This window comes from Microtus ochrogaster, linkage group LG5 (genome assembly GCF_000317375.1).
Source record: "Microtus ochrogaster isolate Prairie Vole_2 linkage group LG5, MicOch1.0, whole genome shotgun sequence".
In the NCBI taxonomy this organism is placed as follows: Eukaryota; Metazoa; Chordata; class Mammalia; order Rodentia; family Cricetidae; genus Microtus; species Microtus ochrogaster.
In genome coordinates this window covers 38482670-38502869 of record NC_022031.1, presented here as the reverse complement: position 1 = coordinate 38502869, position 20200 = coordinate 38482670, and the positions used below count along the sequence as shown (strand labels likewise).

At 42.3% G+C, this 20200-nt stretch overlaps 1 protein-coding gene across 6 annotated transcripts in view; it reads right to left on the bottom strand.

The window, feature by feature from the left end:
• The window catches only part of Unc13b (unc-13 homolog B), a 215761-nt gene that overhangs the window by 13213 nt on the left and 182348 nt on the right, over positions 1 to 20200 (bottom strand). For 5 of the 6 annotated variants that reach the window (XM_013351859.2, XM_026786614.1, XM_026786616.1 and 2 more), the window contains 13 exons: positions 18197 to 18275; positions 16692 to 16697; positions 15870 to 15944; positions 15047 to 15266; positions 13257 to 13484; positions 12524 to 12665; positions 10844 to 11013; positions 10335 to 10450; positions 9881 to 10044; positions 9114 to 9264; positions 6949 to 7017; positions 5057 to 5146; positions 4308 to 4436 (listed from right to left, as the gene is read on the bottom strand). In XM_013351859.2, the coding sequence (XP_013207313.1) occupies positions 4308 to 4436; positions 5057 to 5146; positions 6949 to 7017; positions 9114 to 9264; positions 9881 to 10044; positions 10335 to 10450; positions 10844 to 11013; positions 12524 to 12665; positions 13257 to 13484; positions 15047 to 15266; positions 15870 to 15944; positions 16692 to 16697; positions 18197 to 18275 (1639 nt within the window). The remainder of the gene's footprint in view (positions 1 to 4307; positions 4437 to 5056; positions 5147 to 6948; positions 7018 to 9113; positions 9265 to 9880; positions 10045 to 10334; positions 10451 to 10843; positions 11014 to 12523; positions 12666 to 13256; positions 13485 to 15046; positions 15267 to 15869; positions 15945 to 16691; positions 16698 to 18196; positions 18276 to 20200) is intronic. The other variant, XM_026786615.1, reaches the window with a different exon arrangement.

Sequence of the window (20200 nt, the reverse complement as noted above, 5' to 3'; positions counted from 1 at the left end):
AGTAGGTCTGGTTCTGTAAGGTCTGCCCACATCCAGGCATCCCTATTCAGATCCACACTTCACACATCACACACAAACATCTCATCTCTGCAAAGCTCCTTCAAGTGGAGCAGGCGCTATTCAACAGACAGACCCTGTGTGCAGTTTGACCTAACTTTCAGTGGGGCAGGTCCCCTTTGGATCCTTTGAAGATTATATTAACTGGAAGAAATGCACCTGGAAAGCTATTTGCCTAGCTGGAGAAGAAGATTTGTTTAGAAGAAGACAAAGGAATACAACAGTGGATCTCAGGAAAAGAAGAGCCACTCACATTCAGACCCCAGACAAAGATACGCTGTGATCATTGCAGCTACTGGAATGGACAATCTCTCTCACAGGGATAAAGGCAAAGGTGGAGCTGCCCGGGACAGAGATGGGAACTTTTATGTGGATACTAAATGTGGATACAGTCTCCAAAGTCCTCAACAAGAAGTTAGTAGAAGCCGGGCAGTAGTGGCGCATGCCTTTAATTCCAGCACTCAGGAGGCAGAGGCAGGCGAATCTCTGAGTTTGAGGCCAGCATGGTCTACAAGAGCTAGTACCAGGACAGGCTCCAAAGCTACAGAGAAACCCTGTCTCGAAAAACCAAGAAAAAAAAAAAGAAGTTAGTAGAAACAAGGACACAATCTATAGCCTACTGATTGTACCTCAATTTCACTTACATGCATCTTTTTCTTTTAGTTTTTTTACCACTATCCCAGCAAAGACTCACTCAAAAGACATCTTTGGCCTTTGAACTTCAATCCACTATGTCCTCCAGCAAGCTGTCGGTGATTTCTCTATTAGGGAAATCTTGGAGGATAAACTTAGGCTTAAAGCTCTCCCACAGCCTTCAATTAAGTTTGGACTCCTCCATCTGACAGAAAGGTTCTTTGGAATGTACCTTTCTCTCTCCACTTCATGTCTTCCTAATTCTCTTGTGTTGTACTGCATCATGATCACCACTTATTGTGGAGCCTGGCAGGATGTTAAAAGCTTTGTACATACTGATTTCATCATTGTCTTTTGTGTGTGTGTGTGTGTGTGTGTGTGTGTGTGTTTTGAGACAGGGTTTCTCTGTATAACAGCCCTGGCTGTCCTGGAACTATCTCTTATTCAAGGTTGACCTCAAACTCACAGAGATTCTCCTACCTGAGTAGGAGAAAGATCCTCCTACCTACTCTACCTCCTGAGTGCTGGGATTAAAGGTATGCACCACCACTACCCAGCTTCATTTTATCATCTTGATGACTCGAGCACAAGTTACTATCATCTCATTTTGGACGAGGAGACTGAAGGACAGGAAGGATCTATGATTTGCTTACTGCCTCAGAGGTAAGCAGAAGTTAGGATTTAATCCCACAATAGTTGAACTTCAGAGTTTGAAATTATAAACACCTGAAGAAAAACTGCTTATATTTCCTTAAATTAACATACTCATGCATAATTCTGTGCCTTCAAATACTCTATTTCCCCTCTTCTCTTCCTGTCAGCTCCTTTCTTGATATCATTTCTTCCCCTTCCTCAAAATCCACGTTGAATTTTACTTCTATGAAGTTGTCTCTGATGCTTCTGGCTTAGTGATGCCTCTTTCCTGAGCTCCCAGGACATAGTCTATGAATTTCTGGTATTAGTATATCAGCTATCTAATTCTATAATAAAATGTAATAAAACAAAAGAATGATACGTGTACACCAAGGCCAGCTGGCCTGAGTCTGAAAAAGCATGGGATAAAACCGGACTTGCTGAACATAGCGGACAATGAGGACTACTGAGTACTCAAGAACAATGGCAATGGGTTTTTGATCCTACTGCACATGCTGGCTTTGGGGGGGCCTGGGCAGTTTGGATGCTCAACTTACTAAACCTGGATGGAGGTGGGCGGTCCTTGGACTTCCCACAGGTCAGGGAACCCTGATGGCTCTTCAAGCTGATGAGGGAGAGGGACTTGATCGGGGGAGGGGGAGGGAAATGGGAGGCGGTGGCGGGGAGGAGGCAGAAATCCTCAATAAATAAATAAATTAAAAAAAAAGAATGATACGTGTAATAATTTGCCCTAGTTTCTACCAAACAATAGTTTTCCCCAAGACATAAATGTCTTATTTGACTTTACATATCTAATACTCTATTTTTGTTAAGTGAATGGGTGGATAAATGATCCTATAATTAAAGATGATTAGATGGAAATATTAAACCAAAATAAGCTAATGAACAAAAAATACCCAAGAGTTTACTCAAATATATACATTGCCTCATGAAAATGAGATTGGGAAAAAGTAGATAGTAAAATAAAAAGGCTAAAGTTTGTAGGCTTATTCAGAGTCTAGTTCATTATTATGCTGGGAAAGAAAGATCAAATATTAAAACATCTGCATGGTTAAAAGATCAAACCTGAGAATGGTATCCTTCCCTAGCCAAAGAGAATCCATAGATGACAGAGAAGCCCAGAATGTACCAAGCTAAACAAAGGCCCCAGGAAAACCTCCCACGGACATCAGAACCAGTAGAAAGTTTTATAAAGCCTTTAAAGAGGGAAACCTTAAATATATGACTGGCATAAAAGGAACATTTAGAATGAGAAAAGGCATCAGGAAAAAGAAAGGTCTTAGATCAGTGGTTCTCGGACTTCCTAATGCTGTGACCTTTTAATACAGTTTCTCATGTTGTGGGGACCCCAAACCTAAAATTTTTTCATTGCCACTTCATAATTATAATTTTGCTACTGTTATAAACCATACTGTAAATATCTGTGCTTTCCAATTAAGCGACCCCTGTGAAAGGGTTGCTTGACCCACAAAGGGGTCTCCACCACACTGGTTGACAACCATTGTCTTAGATCTTTACTAAGATCCTCAGAGGAAGCATTACAGATTGGATACATTCACCAGAAGATGGATGTTCAGTAGATTTCCCTCATTTGGTTCTACTGCCTTTCAAGATCTATCTCCCTTTTTTCATGTCATTTTCCCACTGTTGAACCAAGACTAAATTCTCACTCCTTGGAATCCCTTACTCTATCCCTTTCTCAAAATACTTTTCTTTTCTTTCTTTTTTTCTTTTTCTTTTTTGGTAAAGACAGGGTTTCTACGTGTAACAGCTCTGGCTGTCCTAGAACTTGCTTTGTAGACCAGATGGGGCCTGAACTCACAGAGATCTGCCTGCCTCCGCTTCCCAAGTGCTGCAATTAAAGGTGTGCACATCCACCATCTGGCTCTCAAAATACTTCTAACAGACCATATTGACTGAATATACATGCATGCCCATGACATGAGGAGTTCTTGAGGGAGTACTTAAGGGTTTTCTTGGACTTGGCCTGGAACATTATACATAAATATACATGCATACACACACACACGTATTTTGTTGGACTGTGTGTGCTTATTGCACTGAAGGAAAATGAATCTGCAGAAGCAGTCCTAAGACATGAACTGTAATTAGAGTTACTGGAACTAAAAAGTAGTCCTGGCTTTTAAGTGGGTAGCAGAGGAGAGGTATGGTTGGAAGTATCTAGAAAGATGGGGCCGGAGAAGTAGCTTAGCAAGTAATGGTATGGTACCTGTCACCAAGTCTGATGTCCTGAATTTGATCCCTGGGACTAACATGGTAGAAAGAGAGAAGCAAGTCCTACAGATATTCCTCTGACTCCCATGTGTATATGTGTACACACATTTATACACAAAAAGTAAACAAATAAATGTAATAAAACCTTGTTTAAAGATCTAAGTTTCTAAGCATGGAGTTAGAATGCTAACCCAAAATTGGTGAAGTGGTTCAGCCTCACAGAAGGTCAGGCTCAGCCTTGAGAGTTTGTTAGCGAATATAATCTCAGAAGGCATGTACAGAAGAATGAGTCACCAAAGGAAAAAGTTAAACCTTTGTGCCAGGAGCTCAGAGGCAGCTATAGTCTTAGAGGAAGGCAGTGCAGAATTTGCATGGGTCCAAATACACCTGATCAAAATTAACTGTGAGACAGCAAAGGTAGAAGAAAGATGCTAGGATGGCCTGAGAATTCCACTCAAATTGAACTGCCAAACTGCTCAAAGCAAAATTTATCACAGCCATTTCTGTTCAACTCAGGCATGTGTATGTCACATTTTGTTGAAGAGTCCTTTGTCAATTCAAAGACATCTACGCTGAGACAAATGGTCCAAAGTCAGCAACTTACTCATCCTTGAGAACATCAAGGACTTTGTTTTGAGCTCCTCTTCACCTGGAATTTCTAGTAAAGAAAAGCTGAGCCTCCCAAAGAGCTACTGTCAGCTGACCTCACTAAGCCCCAAATCTCTTACCAGCTGGTACTGGCGACTGTAGAGGTCATGGCAGTTGTTGAAGATATATTCATATGTAGAGTTCAAGCAGGCTTTCACACAATCCTTTACCACCTGGCTGGCTCTTGGGGGGCTCTGCAGTTCTTGCACCTGCCAGTTAACAGAAGAAATACAGGCCTAGGGTCCTGTTCACCTAGGTGGGATATCCTCCCATCATTCCTGCAAATCTTCTTTAGATTTATTTCACCTTTTCCAGGTCTTCAAACCTTGCCCAGTGTTTTGGTTTGAGTGGAAAATATTCCCCAAATGCTCATGTTTTCTTAGTCTCCTGCTGGAGGTACTGTTTTGGGAGGCTGTGGAACCTCTGGGTCACAGTTTCTAACTATCAGACACAGATCACGAGGAGCAGACCTTTGAGGGTAGAATGTGGCACTGCTCTCCCAGTTCTCTCTGCTTCCTGATCCACCAAGATATGAGAAGCAGAAGCAAGTTCCTACTGTCCTGGACTAAGCACCTGCACCGCTCATATCTCTCTTCCCTTAGAAACTAGTGAGCACACCCTATGATGATACAGCAGGGTAGCTGATGAGGAGAACCTCCAGGTCTTCCTCACTCATCTATGGATTGCACACTTTTAGAAGTAATCTGGGAAACTGGCGTGTTTGGAAGTGGATGAATCCTGTAGCTTCAGACTGTCCAATGACTCTTACTCTCCAGGTTTCCATGGCCAAATCCTCAGGCCAGCACTAGCCAGTTCTGTCCACCCTTACCTTCATCCTGAAGAAAGTAATGCTGGTCAGCAAGTCCACGGTAGACTTTAAATCCTGAAGTCTCTCAGGGCTCCCAGCAGGGAAGTTATTCTGTTACAAATCAAGCCAGTGTTAAGAAAGGAACAGAGGAACACAAAACCTTCACTGCCAAAAGTAATGAAACCACAGTTTCCCTAACTGCTGCCCACTGGGGTTTTCTATAGCTGAGCTGGGCAACCTACATTACTGATGCAGACAGGTCCTTGCCTGGTGCCAAGATGAATACTTTACAACTCAGAAAGCCACACTTCTTCCCAAATCTGCTTCTCATGAATGGGTAAGCATTTGTTCAGATGAACACAGATACAGTCACCCTCCCCCTCTTTCCATCCTCCCCTTCTTGGATGAAGATTCTTACTTCAAAAACTACAATCTAACTGTATATCATGAATATAAGTGAAGCCATGCTAATGACCAAACTGAGATCCAGAACCTGTACTTTCTTTTTTAAAATTCTTTATCCATTTTACATACCAACCAGTTTCCCCTCCCTCACCTCTTTCCTCTCCCCTCCTTCAACCCATCCCCCTCATCCACTCCTCAGAAAGGGTAAGGCCTCCCATGGGGAGTCAATAAAGCCTGGCCTGTTCCATTGAGGCAGGGCCAAGACCCTCCCCCTGTATCGAGGCTGAGCAAGGTATCCCAATGGCTGAGCAAGGTATCCCAATCATATGGAATGGGCTCCAAGGCTCCAAAAAGTCAGCTCATACACCAGATCCTAGTCCTACTGCCAGGGGTACCACAAACAGTCTAGGCTACACAATTGTCACCCACATGCAGAGGTCCTAGTTTGGTCCTCCAGGCTCCCCAGCTGTCAGTCAGTGGGCTTGAATGCAGAACCTGTACTTTCAATCTACCCTGTTCATCTAGTTTTCTGACACCAGCAGATGGCAGAGTTTTAAACAAAATCTTTGAAGTAAATTCTTTAGGACTTTCCTGTATGTCACAGATTATTCTCTTTGACATGAATTTTAGGAGGAAGCTGCATGGAGAGTTGAAAGGAAAGACTGAGCTCTGTCAGCTTTAAGCCTGTAGATGGCTACTAATGCCAAGGTGAGATTATAGTTACTTCTCCATTATTCGTGAAAATGCAGAGTAAGGAAGGGGCAGATAACCAAAGCCTCACTTTTGTTAATCTGGAGGCTGCTCTTGCACTTACTTTCTAATGTACATTCTAATGTACTTTCTTTTTTCTTATGCAAATTGTTTTTTTTAATTTATTTATTAAAGATTTCTGTCTCTTCCCCGCCTCTAATGTACTTTCTAATGCCTGGTGTGGACATTCCTAACATTTGAAGCGAGTGATAAAGCCAGTGTAAGAAGATCCAATGTAAAAGGAGCTGTCCATTTTCTCATCCTGGGTACCCACTCTCCTACATCTATTTACTCCTATACCAGAAAAAGGTATAATACCTAATATAGTTTACTTGTCCAAGAAGGCTACTCTTTCTTCCCCTGGCCAAAGATTCATATGTCTCTTAGGAATTGAGAAGAGGGAAGGGAGGGAGAGGGAGGGAGGAAAGAAGGGAGGGGAGAAAGAAAAAAAATGACTAAGTATCTAATATTTTAAGGGAAGTTCTGGGGAGATTATGTGGTTAGAAAGTTGGCTAGAGTGATATGAATAGGGCTGAAAAGCGACCTGTCCACTAAAAGCCATCATACGTGCTATTTATAGACTGTAATGATCCTTAGAGTCAGAAGAACCATGGTATTTACGGCATTGGGCATCCAGGTGGGCATAATGGCACAGATCAGTTTCCTTGCCTTTCATCCTTATAACTAAGATTTTCCCGTGTTTTCTAGGTTGAGTTTGATATTACTTATTACTCTACCCACAGCTTGTCTTCACTTACTCTATATGTAGAGAGGTCTATTCTCAGTGAGTTGTGTAGTTGATCCAGCAGTTTCACAAATCTCTCTTTCTGAGGGTGAGAAAAAAAACAATGAAAAAGGGAGTGGGAGGGGACATCTTTTCTAATCTCTGTCCATAGGAACAACCGTTGTAAAGGAGAACAGACTAGATGTTCCATTTTTTCAATAGCACTGTCTTAAACTAGGAAACCTTTTCATGCTGACAAAGAGACATTCATATCCCTGAAAAGGGAAAAAGTCTCTTCCTAAACACAAGGATGTGATCAGTAAGTATATCTCTGTCTGCTTGAGACCTTAATTCATCTTAGTCAGGTAAAAGGAAATTCAAACACTTTCTCTGACTTGCTCCTAAGTCTCTGAGATCTCTGGGCTTCTGTTACTGGGTATCCCTGAGCATCAGCCACATCTCGTGGGTCCAAGGACCTGGGGAAAGGTCCACTGAAAAGAAGACTCAGGGCTGGAAAGAGACCTCATCCTGGGTGCTTTGAAGAGGCAGTTTCTGCTTTGCTCTTCCCAACCCTAGCAGCAGAGTCTGGGAAGGCCTAAGATGAGGGTCTAGCTGAGTCATCCTTGGTTTGACTCATATGACTAAGAGAAAGAGACAAGCCCAAAATAGCTCACAGGGAGATTGGAAGAGACGTCTGGAATTGTCAGGGGTAGGTGATATGAACTCAGGCTGTAGAGGCCAAGTATGGTTTTCAAGAGTATCTCAGAGCCATGGCCTTCACTGTCCCTCAGGAGCCCTTTCAGCTTCTTTGCAGGTAGTAAGGACCTTGGAAGAGCTGAGAAAAGACAACCCATACCCAAGCCCTGCCAATGAGTGGCTATTAACTCAAAGTGGGGGGTAAGGAGCCAGGCATATGGATGGACAAGAGCAGTGGGCACCCAAGACACTCTGCTTCTAGCTACCTTCACTTTGCAATCCTGGTCCCAATCAGACACTCTCAAGCTCCCAACTTCCCTCCCTTCAGGACACTTTTCCTATATAGACTACCACATTCTGGATCTTCCTCATTCCATCACAGGCCCCTTGCCTCACTTCCATATAAGACCCCCCTAGGCCACCTTCCCACAGCTACAGCCAGAAAAGTGAGACCAGTGTCCACTCAGTCTGCTTAGTCTACATAGTCTGAAGAGCCTAACAGAGACTGGGTCTTCACCTCTTCCTTGCCACCTTGGTGCCAAAGAGCCTCTTGGGTATTCTTTTTCTTTGGGCGGGGGGCGGGGGTGTTTAAGACAGGGTTTCTGGGTAGCCCTTAGTGTCCTAGAATGCACTCTGTAAACTAGGTTGTCCTTGAACTCAGAGATCCACCTGCCTCTGCCTCCCAAGTATTGGGCTTAAAGGCATGCACTACTATTACCCAGCTATCCTGGGGCATTCTTAACAGACAGAGTCTAACAATGATGATGAGAGAGAAAATAGCGATGTATTTGAAAGATGTCAGAAAGACACAAGAAGTATCTATTTTAACTAAGTTTCATGCAATTTTCCTTAGTGTATATTTTAATATTAAAATATATAATATGTACTATTTTCACAGTTTGATTTTCATAGAAAAAGTGCCATTAAATGTAGAATCATACACCTATAGGCTGTTAGCACAACATTTCTAGAATTCATTATATTGATTACATCAATAGATATTAAGTCAATATATAATGGGATCTGATTGGCTTAATCAGTAACATTAACTCGTCTACAGAAAAACTTATTAACAACAAAAACATTATAAATACCCAAAGTCAGGGACCACAGATGCAGTAGACTGTGGGGATATCAGTAATTTTATGCCTACAGACAGAACATTTGTGATAGGTCATTTCATCCTGCTTATCCTGAATTTATGTCAAGTGACATTCAGAGTAAAGACTGCAAGACTAAACAACATTGTGATTCAATTACGGTCCTGACTAGAGGAGTTTTGTCTGGGTTGACACAGAAATGTCTTCTACAGCATAGTGGTGCCATCACTTCTTAGAGCCTGAAGATAGTCTATCAATTATCTTCTCTAGAAGAAAAAAAGGATTATCTTTCAAGGTAGCAACTATCTGAATATTAGGCACGTCAGTCAATCTATACAACAGGCCAGAACACACCAAATCATCAAATGGCAGCATTTTGGTACATGTATTTCATCACACTCACACCAAAGTTGGAGGCCGAGAAACGATCAGATGCAGAGACATTAGTGGAGGCAGTTGTGTGAGCATAATAGGCGTTGATGTTGGCCAGTAAGGTGCTCATCACTGCTGGTACACCAGGACACATGTACTTGGATGACAAACATGCAAAATGCCTGAAAGACAGAAACCACATTCTCAAAGACTCTTCACAGTTTATAGTAGAAGTCAAGTAAGAAGCCATTTACGGTTTGTGTAAGTAAAGCCAGGTCAAATTGCCTTCCTCTGCTTATGCAGTATGGATTCCTATGTACACCTCTATGGCAATACCACCAACTGATGTTTCTCCCAATAAACAAGAATTTCTATTGCAGGTGCACTGGTGGATTCCACAGAGAAATATTTTCCCTACAGCTTAGAGCACTCTTTGTTGACTCAGTCTAGGTCAGCTTGTTGGCTATGCATATGCGTACATGGGCAAAAACACGCTGTATTTGCTCAGACATGTGATATCTGTGTCTCTGTCTTTGTATACCTACTCACGCCTTTTTCCTTTCCTAATCATAATATTGGTGTGTAAACAGGCAAATTCCTGAGATGCTAGCAAATATACTCCCTTTCTAATACATGCTTCTTTGCATTAAGGCATGGACACACTCCACCCAGTTCAAAGAGGAAAGTATGGAATCGCTGCACTTTATGGTTACTAAGCACCTGTCTACTATGTCTTGTGCCTTCATTAGCTACCTAAAGCATTAGTAGCTATTTCCCAGGACCCCAGGGGAGCCTCACGTCATGGCCTGATATATGGACTCGATGCCATAGCGCATAGCAAATTCATCCACAATTTCTTGAGCTGTCTCATCAAAGTACACCTTCCATGCATCATCACCCCGAGCCTCTGGGATCCAGACTCCTCCATTGCCCTGAATGTCTGTGAGGTAATGGAAAAGGTTCTGCAGGACACAGAGTAGAGAGAATGAAGGGTTACAAGCACATCATAACTAAAAATTTCAGTAGAAAATTTTCTTTACACCACTGCTTAGTCTTTCCAAAGGTCATTGCAGGAAGTTCTCATAGTGAATGCAAAGAACAGGTCTAGTCCCTCAGGTTAACCAAAATAGCACAATGAACCAATAATAAAACAACAACAAAAATGGTCCTAGGTCTCCAAGCACTTGCAAATCTTACTTATAGTCAAAACCCACCCTGCTTTCCAGCTCTCCACTTTCAAAGTGCTGCTCACCTCATGGAGACATGTATATTGCACATGGTATGGGGCTACCTTCTCCTCGCCCTTGATCTCCACATTGATTTGTAGTCGAATAGCCCCTGAGACAGCTGACTTGTCTGTCCTCTTCTCTACAAAGGAAAGAAGACTTGGGATTCACAGCAATGTAACTACAGATATAGCCCTATCCTGGTTTAATTCAAGGGGGGAAATGGCAACAACCCAAGTGGCCACAGATTCTATAAATAACCCTGTACTAAGTGGAAGAACAGGAGTGGTCAGAGACTTACAGGGATTAGGGATTAAGATGGAGATGAAAAGATCTGAAACTTGAAGAATGTACGAACTAGAACTAAGTTTTAGCCATTGCCATTCCGTTTTCCATCATTACCAATGGTCAGCTCTCTAAAGGTAAGACAAGTTCTAAACAGGCTATGATCTGGAGTTTGGTGATTTGATAGATTTCCTAGATTCCTTGGAATGGTCTCCAATCACAGTAACATTTTATGACTCAGTTTCCTCACCCAGATTATACCAGACATCCATCTCTCCACTGAGTGTCCGAACCTCAATGATGGTTTGACCAAGGAAATCATCAGACTCCCGCTTCAGCCGCTGTTTCACTCTGGATTTGATGTCATCATCCTCATCCCACACGCGTACCTTGATGCGATCGGAAGAGTTGTGGCACTCACTGTGGAAGAAGCAGGTAGAGAATTAGGTCGGACAGACCTAGCAGCATCACTATCACTTCCAGTTTCCAGCCCCCAACGTTCCACCAACTGCACTTGAAAAAGAAAGAGAAAATTACAGCAGATTGTGGCACTCAGATTCCAAGTGAATAGTCTATCCAAGCAAAAGGTTTTCAATCCTTATGGATAGGAAGGAAATAAGTAGTTATGGTCAAGTCTGGCTTCTTATGCAGCTAACTGCATCATCAATTCCAACAGGACAACACCAGGGTTCCAGAAACAACTGGTAGCTCCTTCCTCAGAGTCCAAGACACGATCCTAGTAGGGTGATCAGGTCATATCTGCTTAGTTTTCTAATTCTCCCATGTACCAACTCAGGGCTTATGAACTTCTACCACTCTATTATTCCCTTGAATGGCTTCTCTTCTGTGGTGTTTTGCTTTGGAGAAGGGAGATGCCTGTCTCCAATTTTGTTCTCCTCCCCAGAAGCTGATTTCTGGATCTTGGTCTCTCAGCGCAAACTAGTAGTAGCAAGCAGAATGTTTTACTCAATTCCCTCCATTTTCATATCTTTCTACATTCAAGATATTTCCATTAAAATACTATACTGCAATAGTAACTTCTCTACTGAAAAAATAATGGATAAGTCAACAATGCACATCTTGAAGACAGAAACTCTATCACTCAGTCTGAGATGAACGGTACCATGTAAAGTATCTTGCATATAATAGGAACTGAATAAATTGTTCATCTATAATGAGTAAAAGATGACAACCGTGAAACAGTTCATTTTAAAGTAGCTATAGGAATGACTCAGATTCTCAAACACACAGGTGCTTTACTCAGTAAGTGCTACCTGAACTGGAGAGTAATTTCACTGTATCCCCAATCCCTTTCCCTGAGTGCTCAGAGGAGTCAGCAGAACCTGCTTTCTGTATAGTCAGCCTGCTTAGCAGATTCAGACCCAAAGTCCTGGTCTTATACTTTGGGGAGTAAGAGTGTAAGACAAAGCATCTGGCCACTCCAGACTTTCATTCAAGTTCTAGGATTTGGTGAAATAGTCTGTAAGGAAGAGAGGTAAGGGGAAAGGAATAGAGGAATGTGCTGGGGTTGGAAGAAAGACTTTCCTTAGAAAAGAGGGAAACGCCTCCAGACTCAATTGCCATTTTCAAGCATAATTACCCAGTTATAGGCAAGACATCCTTTCCTCAGTCCTGAGAAAAACATCATACTTCCTAGGCAGAGTTAGAGAGGAATCACAGGGTAGTAGTAAAATTGTTCTAGTGCTAGAAAAAACACCAGGACCCATAAACTGACCTAGTTAAGACAGGGTTTGGGTAAAATACCAAAGACTGTAAGAAGAAACCCAAAGAAAGTATGGCTGCTGCCCAGTGAGACAGGTGAGAATCTCCATAGTCTTTGTCCAGTCTTAGGGCTCAAGCCAGAAAAGTGGGTTCTAATATCGCTTCTAAAATATATAAGTTTCCAGACAGAGAGTCATGTGTGACTTACAAATGGAACTTCTCTTCCCAAACAGGATTCAAATTTCCAAAGATGGTTTTGGTACGCTTCTTGGTTTTCCCAACTTGCACAGTCACATAAGGGTCACTGGATCCTGTCTTATCTTTAGCTTGTAGGCCCTGGGCACAAACCACTGCGGCGCAAGCACAAATCAGAAAAGTACATTTCAGAGTTAAGTCACAAGTTCCCATAGCACTGACCACATTCTCTCCAACTTAGAGAAGCCTCCTGTATATGCACAGGAGCCTTACTTCTCCACATCTAACCTTAGCCATAGGCTACCAACTTCCCCTTCAAAGTTTAATCCAGGAACCTCATCTCCTTCCCTGAGTACTTCCTGATCAATGGCCACCGACCTCACTGGTCCTTAACTCTCTAATGTACACATGCTTCAGTTCTGCCCACCATACAACAAACCACCAGTCAATAGTCTTTGGTCCCCTCCTTACCCCTTTCCTCCCATGCCCAGTTTTTATAAAATCCAAATGAGTATACAATGTCAGATTGTTTGGATATGCTTGTATTATGGTTCATAGTGCTTGTGGATACTGGCCTCTTCTAGCACCAGGGTCTAAGTGGGAGAGGAGTGATAAATGATAGGATTCTCTTTTCTTCTCAGTTATAAATTCTTTTTCCTCAATGCCTTGCTCCCTCATACTTGAGATGCTTCCTCCTCGTGCTTTCCCCACGGTCTCCCTAAGCCCTCAAACTTTAGCTTGCTTACCAGTGATGGTAATTTTGGCTGACCATTTGGAGGTACCATCCAGGACACTCTGCTTCACTGTTTTCATCTGCTGCACATGGGCAACTTTGCTCACTGTGAAGACATCTCGGATAACCTCAAAGATCTCTGGTTTATTCCGTTCTCGAATCTTCATACGGTCCTTCATAGCCATAATAATGTTCTGCGTCCTGTCCTCAGCTCCATGTTTAGAGCTCTTTTCAGCAGCCCCTGAAGGATGGTCCAGAAACCTGAACTAAGCGACAGGCTACCTCCCAGACCAAGGTCAAGTCAGGAAGAAGTGGTGGGAAGAGGCATGAAACAATGGGGGAAGTTTAAGGATACTGTGAATTCCCTTCAAAAAGGTGATCACTGTGATGCCAGCTGCCTGCCCAGAGGAGTTTAAAATAAAATTTGAAAGGTAGCAAAATCTTGATAATGATGATGGAAATTTATTATACTATTTTGTTTAGATAAATATTGGAAGAGTCTCCATCAAGCCTCTAACTCTATGGTCAAAATATATCCAAAGGGTGTTTCAGATGTTGTGGAGCAATGGTAGGTGGCCAAGGCAATTCCGCCAATCTTACCTGCCAATTGGGTTGTACTCTATGGTTCTAGTGCTTTTAATCTCAACAAATAGTGTAGTATGATAAGAAAATAAAATATCTGGTATCAAACCTGGGTTTAAACCCTAGTTCTACCACTCCTAGTTTCTCTCTGTGAGGAAACAGTGGCATTTATCTCCTGGGATCTTTTCTTTTACTTTGTTATTTGAGACAGGGTCTCACTATGTAGCCTTAATTGTCCTAGAATTAAGAACTCACTATGTAGACCAGGCTGGCCTTCAACTCATAGAGATCTGCCTGCTTCTGCCTCCCAATGCTGGGATTAAGGGTGTGTCCTATCATGCCTGGCACAAGAGTATAATACACAGTCTTTCAACATGTATATTATAATACAAATTTTTCCCGGTATGCAGCAATTGCTCAAGAAATCGTCACAATTATTATCTGCTTATCTTCTTTTACTACAACCTTTAAAGCATTATTATGAGTAACAGCTGGGAGACATAGAGGGCTAAGAGAATACTTACCTACATTCCTTTACTGCCATTCTTCCTGAAGTCTGGCTACACTGAGAGCAAACTCAGTAAAAGTTGGGCAGAGTGGCAGTAACTTTGAGTACTATCACCTTCCCTGCTAGGAACTTGTTGCTTTTCCTGTTCCTATGTGCAAATACCATCAGCGGCACACGTGACATATGTAGCTGGGCTTTGAGCACCTGGTACACTTTCCTAATAGTCTGTTGCTCCGTCTACCTAAAACTTTTGTTGTCTAGAAGATCTGTCTACAAGTAATAAATCCTGTCTCCTAGGATCTAGATAGACAGATGGGAAGCTTCTCTGGGAGGCCTGGAAATTCATAGAACTCTCTTGTCCTTTTAGTCCTTGATTAAACAGGACTAATGCTCTAGTCACATTAGCAATGGTGTATACTATTCTAATTGAGCCTCTGGAACTAAATGAATCCTGCAAGAGACTTGAGCTCCAACAGAAGGCTATAGAAAGTTCAAGGATTTTCCCTAAAGGAAGTTAAGGGAAACTGTAAGGCCCATTGTTTGGAAAAGCAATATCTCTTGATTCAGCACCTTACTTTTCTGAAAAGTAAAAACCCTCAGAGTAAATCAGAATAAAAAATAATAAGCCAGACACCACTGCTGTTTGCCGAAGACTGTTTTAGAAAGTCCCCGTTGCTCCTGCTCCCCAGTCCTCATCCCATGGGATGACTCACGTTGTAGGCAATCGGCATTGAGAAGATCCTGGCACTTCTCATGGCACTTGACTCCACACTCGCTGCAGCGCATGCCTTGCCGGGCAAGGCCCCAGAGCAAACCTTCACACTCATAGCAGTAGGTAGGAGCAGTAGCTGACCAGACCTCAAAGTTGTGGGGTGTGGTACACGAGATGGGGTAGATTAAGGCCTGCAGAGTTTTCTTATACACATGGGATTTCTGAAAGACACATGTCCCATCACATATCAACAACTGTATGACCATGCTGAAAAGTGCCAGGGCTGCAACCTGGTTTCTTCTCTGAATAACACAATCTAGCCTGGGCCAGCCCAGAGCCCAGCCTGGCACAGAGAAGGCCCCACTAAATTTACTTCTAGTCATCCAGCATGGACCCATAGTTGAATCTGAACATTCATTCACTCTAGAGAAACAAGAGGGTAAACGACTCACTATAAAACCCCAAGATCAGGGACTGGAGAGATGGCTCAGAGGGTAAGAGCATTGACTGCTCTTCCAGAGGTCCTGAGTTCAATTCCCAGCAACCACAGCCATCTGTAATGAGATCTGGTGCCCTCTTCTGGCCAGCAAACAGACAGACAGAACACTGCATACATAATAAATAAATAAATCTTAAAAAAAAAACAACCCACATGCTTTAATACTCCAATGTGGACTCTTGTTTCTCCCAGTGTAGAAAATTAAGACCAGATATTATCTTGGCAACCATATATGTCCAGAATTTTAAAATTCATAGTTAGTATGGCTACAAAGATGATCAATCCTGATGCCAATAGACTCAACAAAAGTCCATGAGTTACTTACCAGCTCTTCATCCTTGAGAGAGGTACGTGTAGCCATTGCAGAAGTAATCCCAGCTTTCCGTGACTGAACCAGTGACTATGAGAGAAGAACTGTCTGTCAACCCTGGTTGCCGCAAAAGTCCTGAAGTTCCTAATGCCACTTGACTATAACAGATAACCATTCTACTTTCACTGTCACTCAGAAAGTGCCCCTGAGTAATAGGTAATAGAGTCCCAGGTAGAGATGTAACACTCCAGGTCCTCAAGGGACTTTTCTAGCAATGTTAGTATGATACTTCTTTCAGGATTAGCCACCATCCAAAGGGCTTTCCTCTTTCACTATTCTTAGGGTGTCTTATCCCATAGAAATTCCTTGTCTATGAGAAGGCAAAGGAAAAATGAAAAGCTTAGAATATAGTAAGTAACAGGTTATAAGAATGAAATACACACACAAGCTATCAGAGTCACATATAAGAACCATCCATGCTAACTCCTATGCCCAGATACCTCCCCACACCCAATCCATGGGGAAATAAAGGCCAGCAGCCCAAATAAACAGGGTATTTGGCAAGTAAAAAGGGGCAGTGGAGGCCAAACAGGACAGAGAGTAAAGTTCAATAATGGGGGCTGTCCTGCTACCAGGTTCTTATGTAGAGGAACTCCATGTTTCTGCCAAGCCAAAGTCTTAAAGGAGGCCCCTGGAAGACACTTGACTTCATTAAGGCAGCAGAAATTGAGCAGGCAGAACTCATGAGCCTCAGCAAGAACATCAGTTGAGAGGGGCCCAAATAATTTGGGAATGTGGACTCTTAAGAGGATGGGGAAGGGCCCTGGATGCACTCACCATAGCCTGTGCAGAGGAAAGCAAAGAAAGGAACAACATGATGTTAAAGATCCCCAAGGGCATAAAAACTTTCAGAGGCAACTAAGAGGTTCTTTCCTCCAGTTTACCACAGAGACATGTTCTAATAACTCTATCTACTAAAACTGTCTCTCATCCAGAAAGCCCAAGGCCCAGGCTGAGAGTACCTACTCTAAGGGCCAGTGTGTCTCAAAGTGAAAAACAGGCAAAGCTAAAAAGACAGAGGAGGGAAAACAAGAAATGATCCAGACCTGTTTGTGGAGAAAGGGAAGGGACGTAGAGATAAAAGAGTAAGAAGAAAGGTAAGCAAGAAGATAATAAAGGAAATGATAATAAGGAAAATATGAGATCAGAATCCACCTTCTACCAGCTAGATGAGAAGCTGGTGGAAGATAAGGTACACTAAAAAGAGAATGAAAAAGAAGATACAGAACTGGTAGGAAGTAAAGAAAGGAAGAAATGGTGATGAAAATAAGGGAAGTGACATTTCCATTCACCCAGTGAAGAAAAGAGAAACTGGTAGGAGAAAAAGAGAACAGAGAATAGGAGAAAAAAGAAAAGGAGTGGATAGGAAAACCAGAATGGATAGAACAGAGAGAAATAAGAGTCACAGGAGTAGAAAAAAGGGAAAAAGGAGAGGGTTCAAATCCTGCTGAATCCTCACACCTCATATCTGTCCTTAGAGCTCAGAGCCTCTGGGAAAGCCTAGGTCCCACTCTATTCCTACCACTCACAGGCTACAGAAAATTGCTCACATTGATCCTGCTTTAGAAAGTATGGCCTAAGCCGGGTAGTGGTAGCGCACGCCTTTAATCCCAGCACTCGGGAGGTAGAGGCAGGTGGATCTTTGTGAGTCAAGGGCAGCCTGGTCTACAAGAGCTAGTTCCAGGGCAGGCTCCAAAGCTACAGAGAAACCCTTTCTCGAAAAAAAATTTAAATAAATAAATAAATGTAAGCCCTAGAATAGGAGGTTTTGGTCATCCTTGAGATTCCAAGAGCACCTTTAACTCCTAAGTCTAATGCAATTCAGTTCCACAAATGTTATATCATATCTTCTCAATGTCTTAGGTAAAGACACAGTCTATAGAACTTATGTTTTAGGAAGTTTTCATTTGACTTCTAGGAAGGATCAAGCTCCAGTTATTTGTATCACACACCAAGGTGTCAGTAATCTAAATTAAAGGCAGGGGGTTGGGGTCAGTTATCAGAAAAAGTTGCAAAGCTACCTAGAGGAATTAAGATGCCTGATATAAGATCTTTGAATTCAGTATTTAAGGCATAAGCTACAAATGTTCCAGGTAGGAACTTGACTCATTGAAGAACCCAGGATCCTGGCTTAGAAGTAATTTAGAACTAGGATCCACTGAAACCATTATTACGTATCAGTAAATCTGAAATGGCTGATTCTAATCCTGAGAGTTTGCCAAGTCCTATCGGAGTGTATATCCAAAGGCTACTACTGAGCTAATGTCAGAGGTTTCACTCACCAGATCACTGACAAGTGGCAGTGGCTTCTTTTTTCGTAGATCTGGCATGCTGTCAATGCCATAGAGCCCTCCAGCTGGCCTAAGGAGAGAAGAAAGCATCAGAATCTTTAGTCCTAGCTTTGTCCTACTATCGGGTCCTTTATTCTATTATCCTTGTTCTCCTCCTGCTCAGAGGATGATTAACTAACCTCCATGTACCTTTAAAAGATTAAGGAAGACAGTAAGTGAGGAAAGAAATCCAAGGGATTAACAATGGAATCTTCTTTTAGTTTCTCAGTGCTTCCTGCATTTCAGTAATGTCTGAAAGCTCTTTTACCTCACTGGAACAATTCAAGACACTTTTGTTTATTTGATGATGCTTGTACTTCAAAAGGCAACTTGGGAACTGGTACCAAGAGGGTTTCCGCTCTACACAGACCAGAACACTCCCCAAAGAGAAGTCTAGTATAGCCTAGGCTACAACAAAGCCCACAAGGTGGCTCCACCAGAAGAGCCTCCTGCCTAGGCAAGTAAGACGACTAAACAGTGACATGTCAAGGGAGACTTCCATCTACCAGTAAGAGGCTCATCTGTTCTGTCTACTTGAGACTTCTGACACAGAGGGTCTCCATGAAGAGTTAAGTTCCTACAACCCAGAAGAGGCTGAGGGAGTGCAACGAAAGACTTACAAAGTCAAGGAGTGGAGGTAGGAGGTAACAGCGAAGGGACTCTGATAGTGATAGTCTGGATCAATATTAAATGCCTACGTAAATATCCGTCAACAGAAACCAGAGAAGAATTACAGCAAAAGCAACTGAAGACCTATAAAGTGTTTACACTTTGGTATACTAATTTTTTGTCGTTGCCTAATTTTATTAACATAAAGTTTTAAAAAAGAACAAGCAAAAACAGAGTATGTCTCCAAAAGAGTATCAGTCTTATATTGCTATAACCTGAATTTTGCCTGCAGTTTGGTCAACTCCCTATGTCCTCTTTGAGTCTTAGTGTCACCTTCATAAAATACAGTTGAGTTAAAAAGGAGAAAAAAAGGTTCTGGCTCTTTCAATGCTGAATTATGAACTATAATAAACGAACAAACTATTCCCCAAAACGAACCTTATGTACTTGGTTTTGTTTTGAGAAAGGGTCTCGCTGCTTTGTCTAGGCTGGCCTTGTATTCGCTATATAGCTAGCTAAGGATAGCTATAAACTACAGGCCTCCTTCCTCAGAGTCTTCAGTTTATAGATGCACACAAACATACTCAACTAATCATGCATTTGCTTCCAGTAACAACAATGAGCTAGAGATACTGGGTAGCTGGGTTGTGCACCATAACTGGTCTAAACATAGAAGTTCCAGAAAAATCAGATGTGACTGTGATATAGGCAAAAAAGGAAGCCACAAATTGAGTTAAGACCAGAAGCTGGAAGAGCCAATTCAACATACAAATGTCTAGTGAACTAGCTCTCTCAGCACAGGCGGTGGACTTTGTTTCAGTGAGACCAACAAGCCTAAGAAGCACAGAAAGGAAGACAAGAGGAAATTATTTTGAAAACCCTTGCATTCTATTTTAAAACCAATTTGGGTAGGCTCTACTGGTATATATACATTTCATAATTATTAGAAGAATCTAATGTTCACTGAAGAAGCAACTAGTGACAAGAATTCACAGTGAATTCTAGCAACTACAATATGCTTTGGTTAAGTTAAAAGGTTTTTGCAACAAATAAACTTTTGAAAGAGATGGAAAGGACTGGCTCTTTCAAACGACTTGCCCAAAGAAGACAAAGTGTGTGTGTGTGTGTGTGTGTGTGTGTGTGTGTGAGAGAGAGAGAGAGAGAGAGAGAGAGAGAGAGAGAGAGAGAGAGAGAGAGGGTGGGGGGGAGGATAAAAGGCATCAGCCACCCGTTCTGAAGAGAGACGGGACACAGAGAGAGCACAGAGTAGAAGCCGAAGGAAGATCTGCTTGCCTCGGCAGAAGGCGGCGAGGGGGGGGGTGTATTTGTCTCTTAAAGGGATAGGAT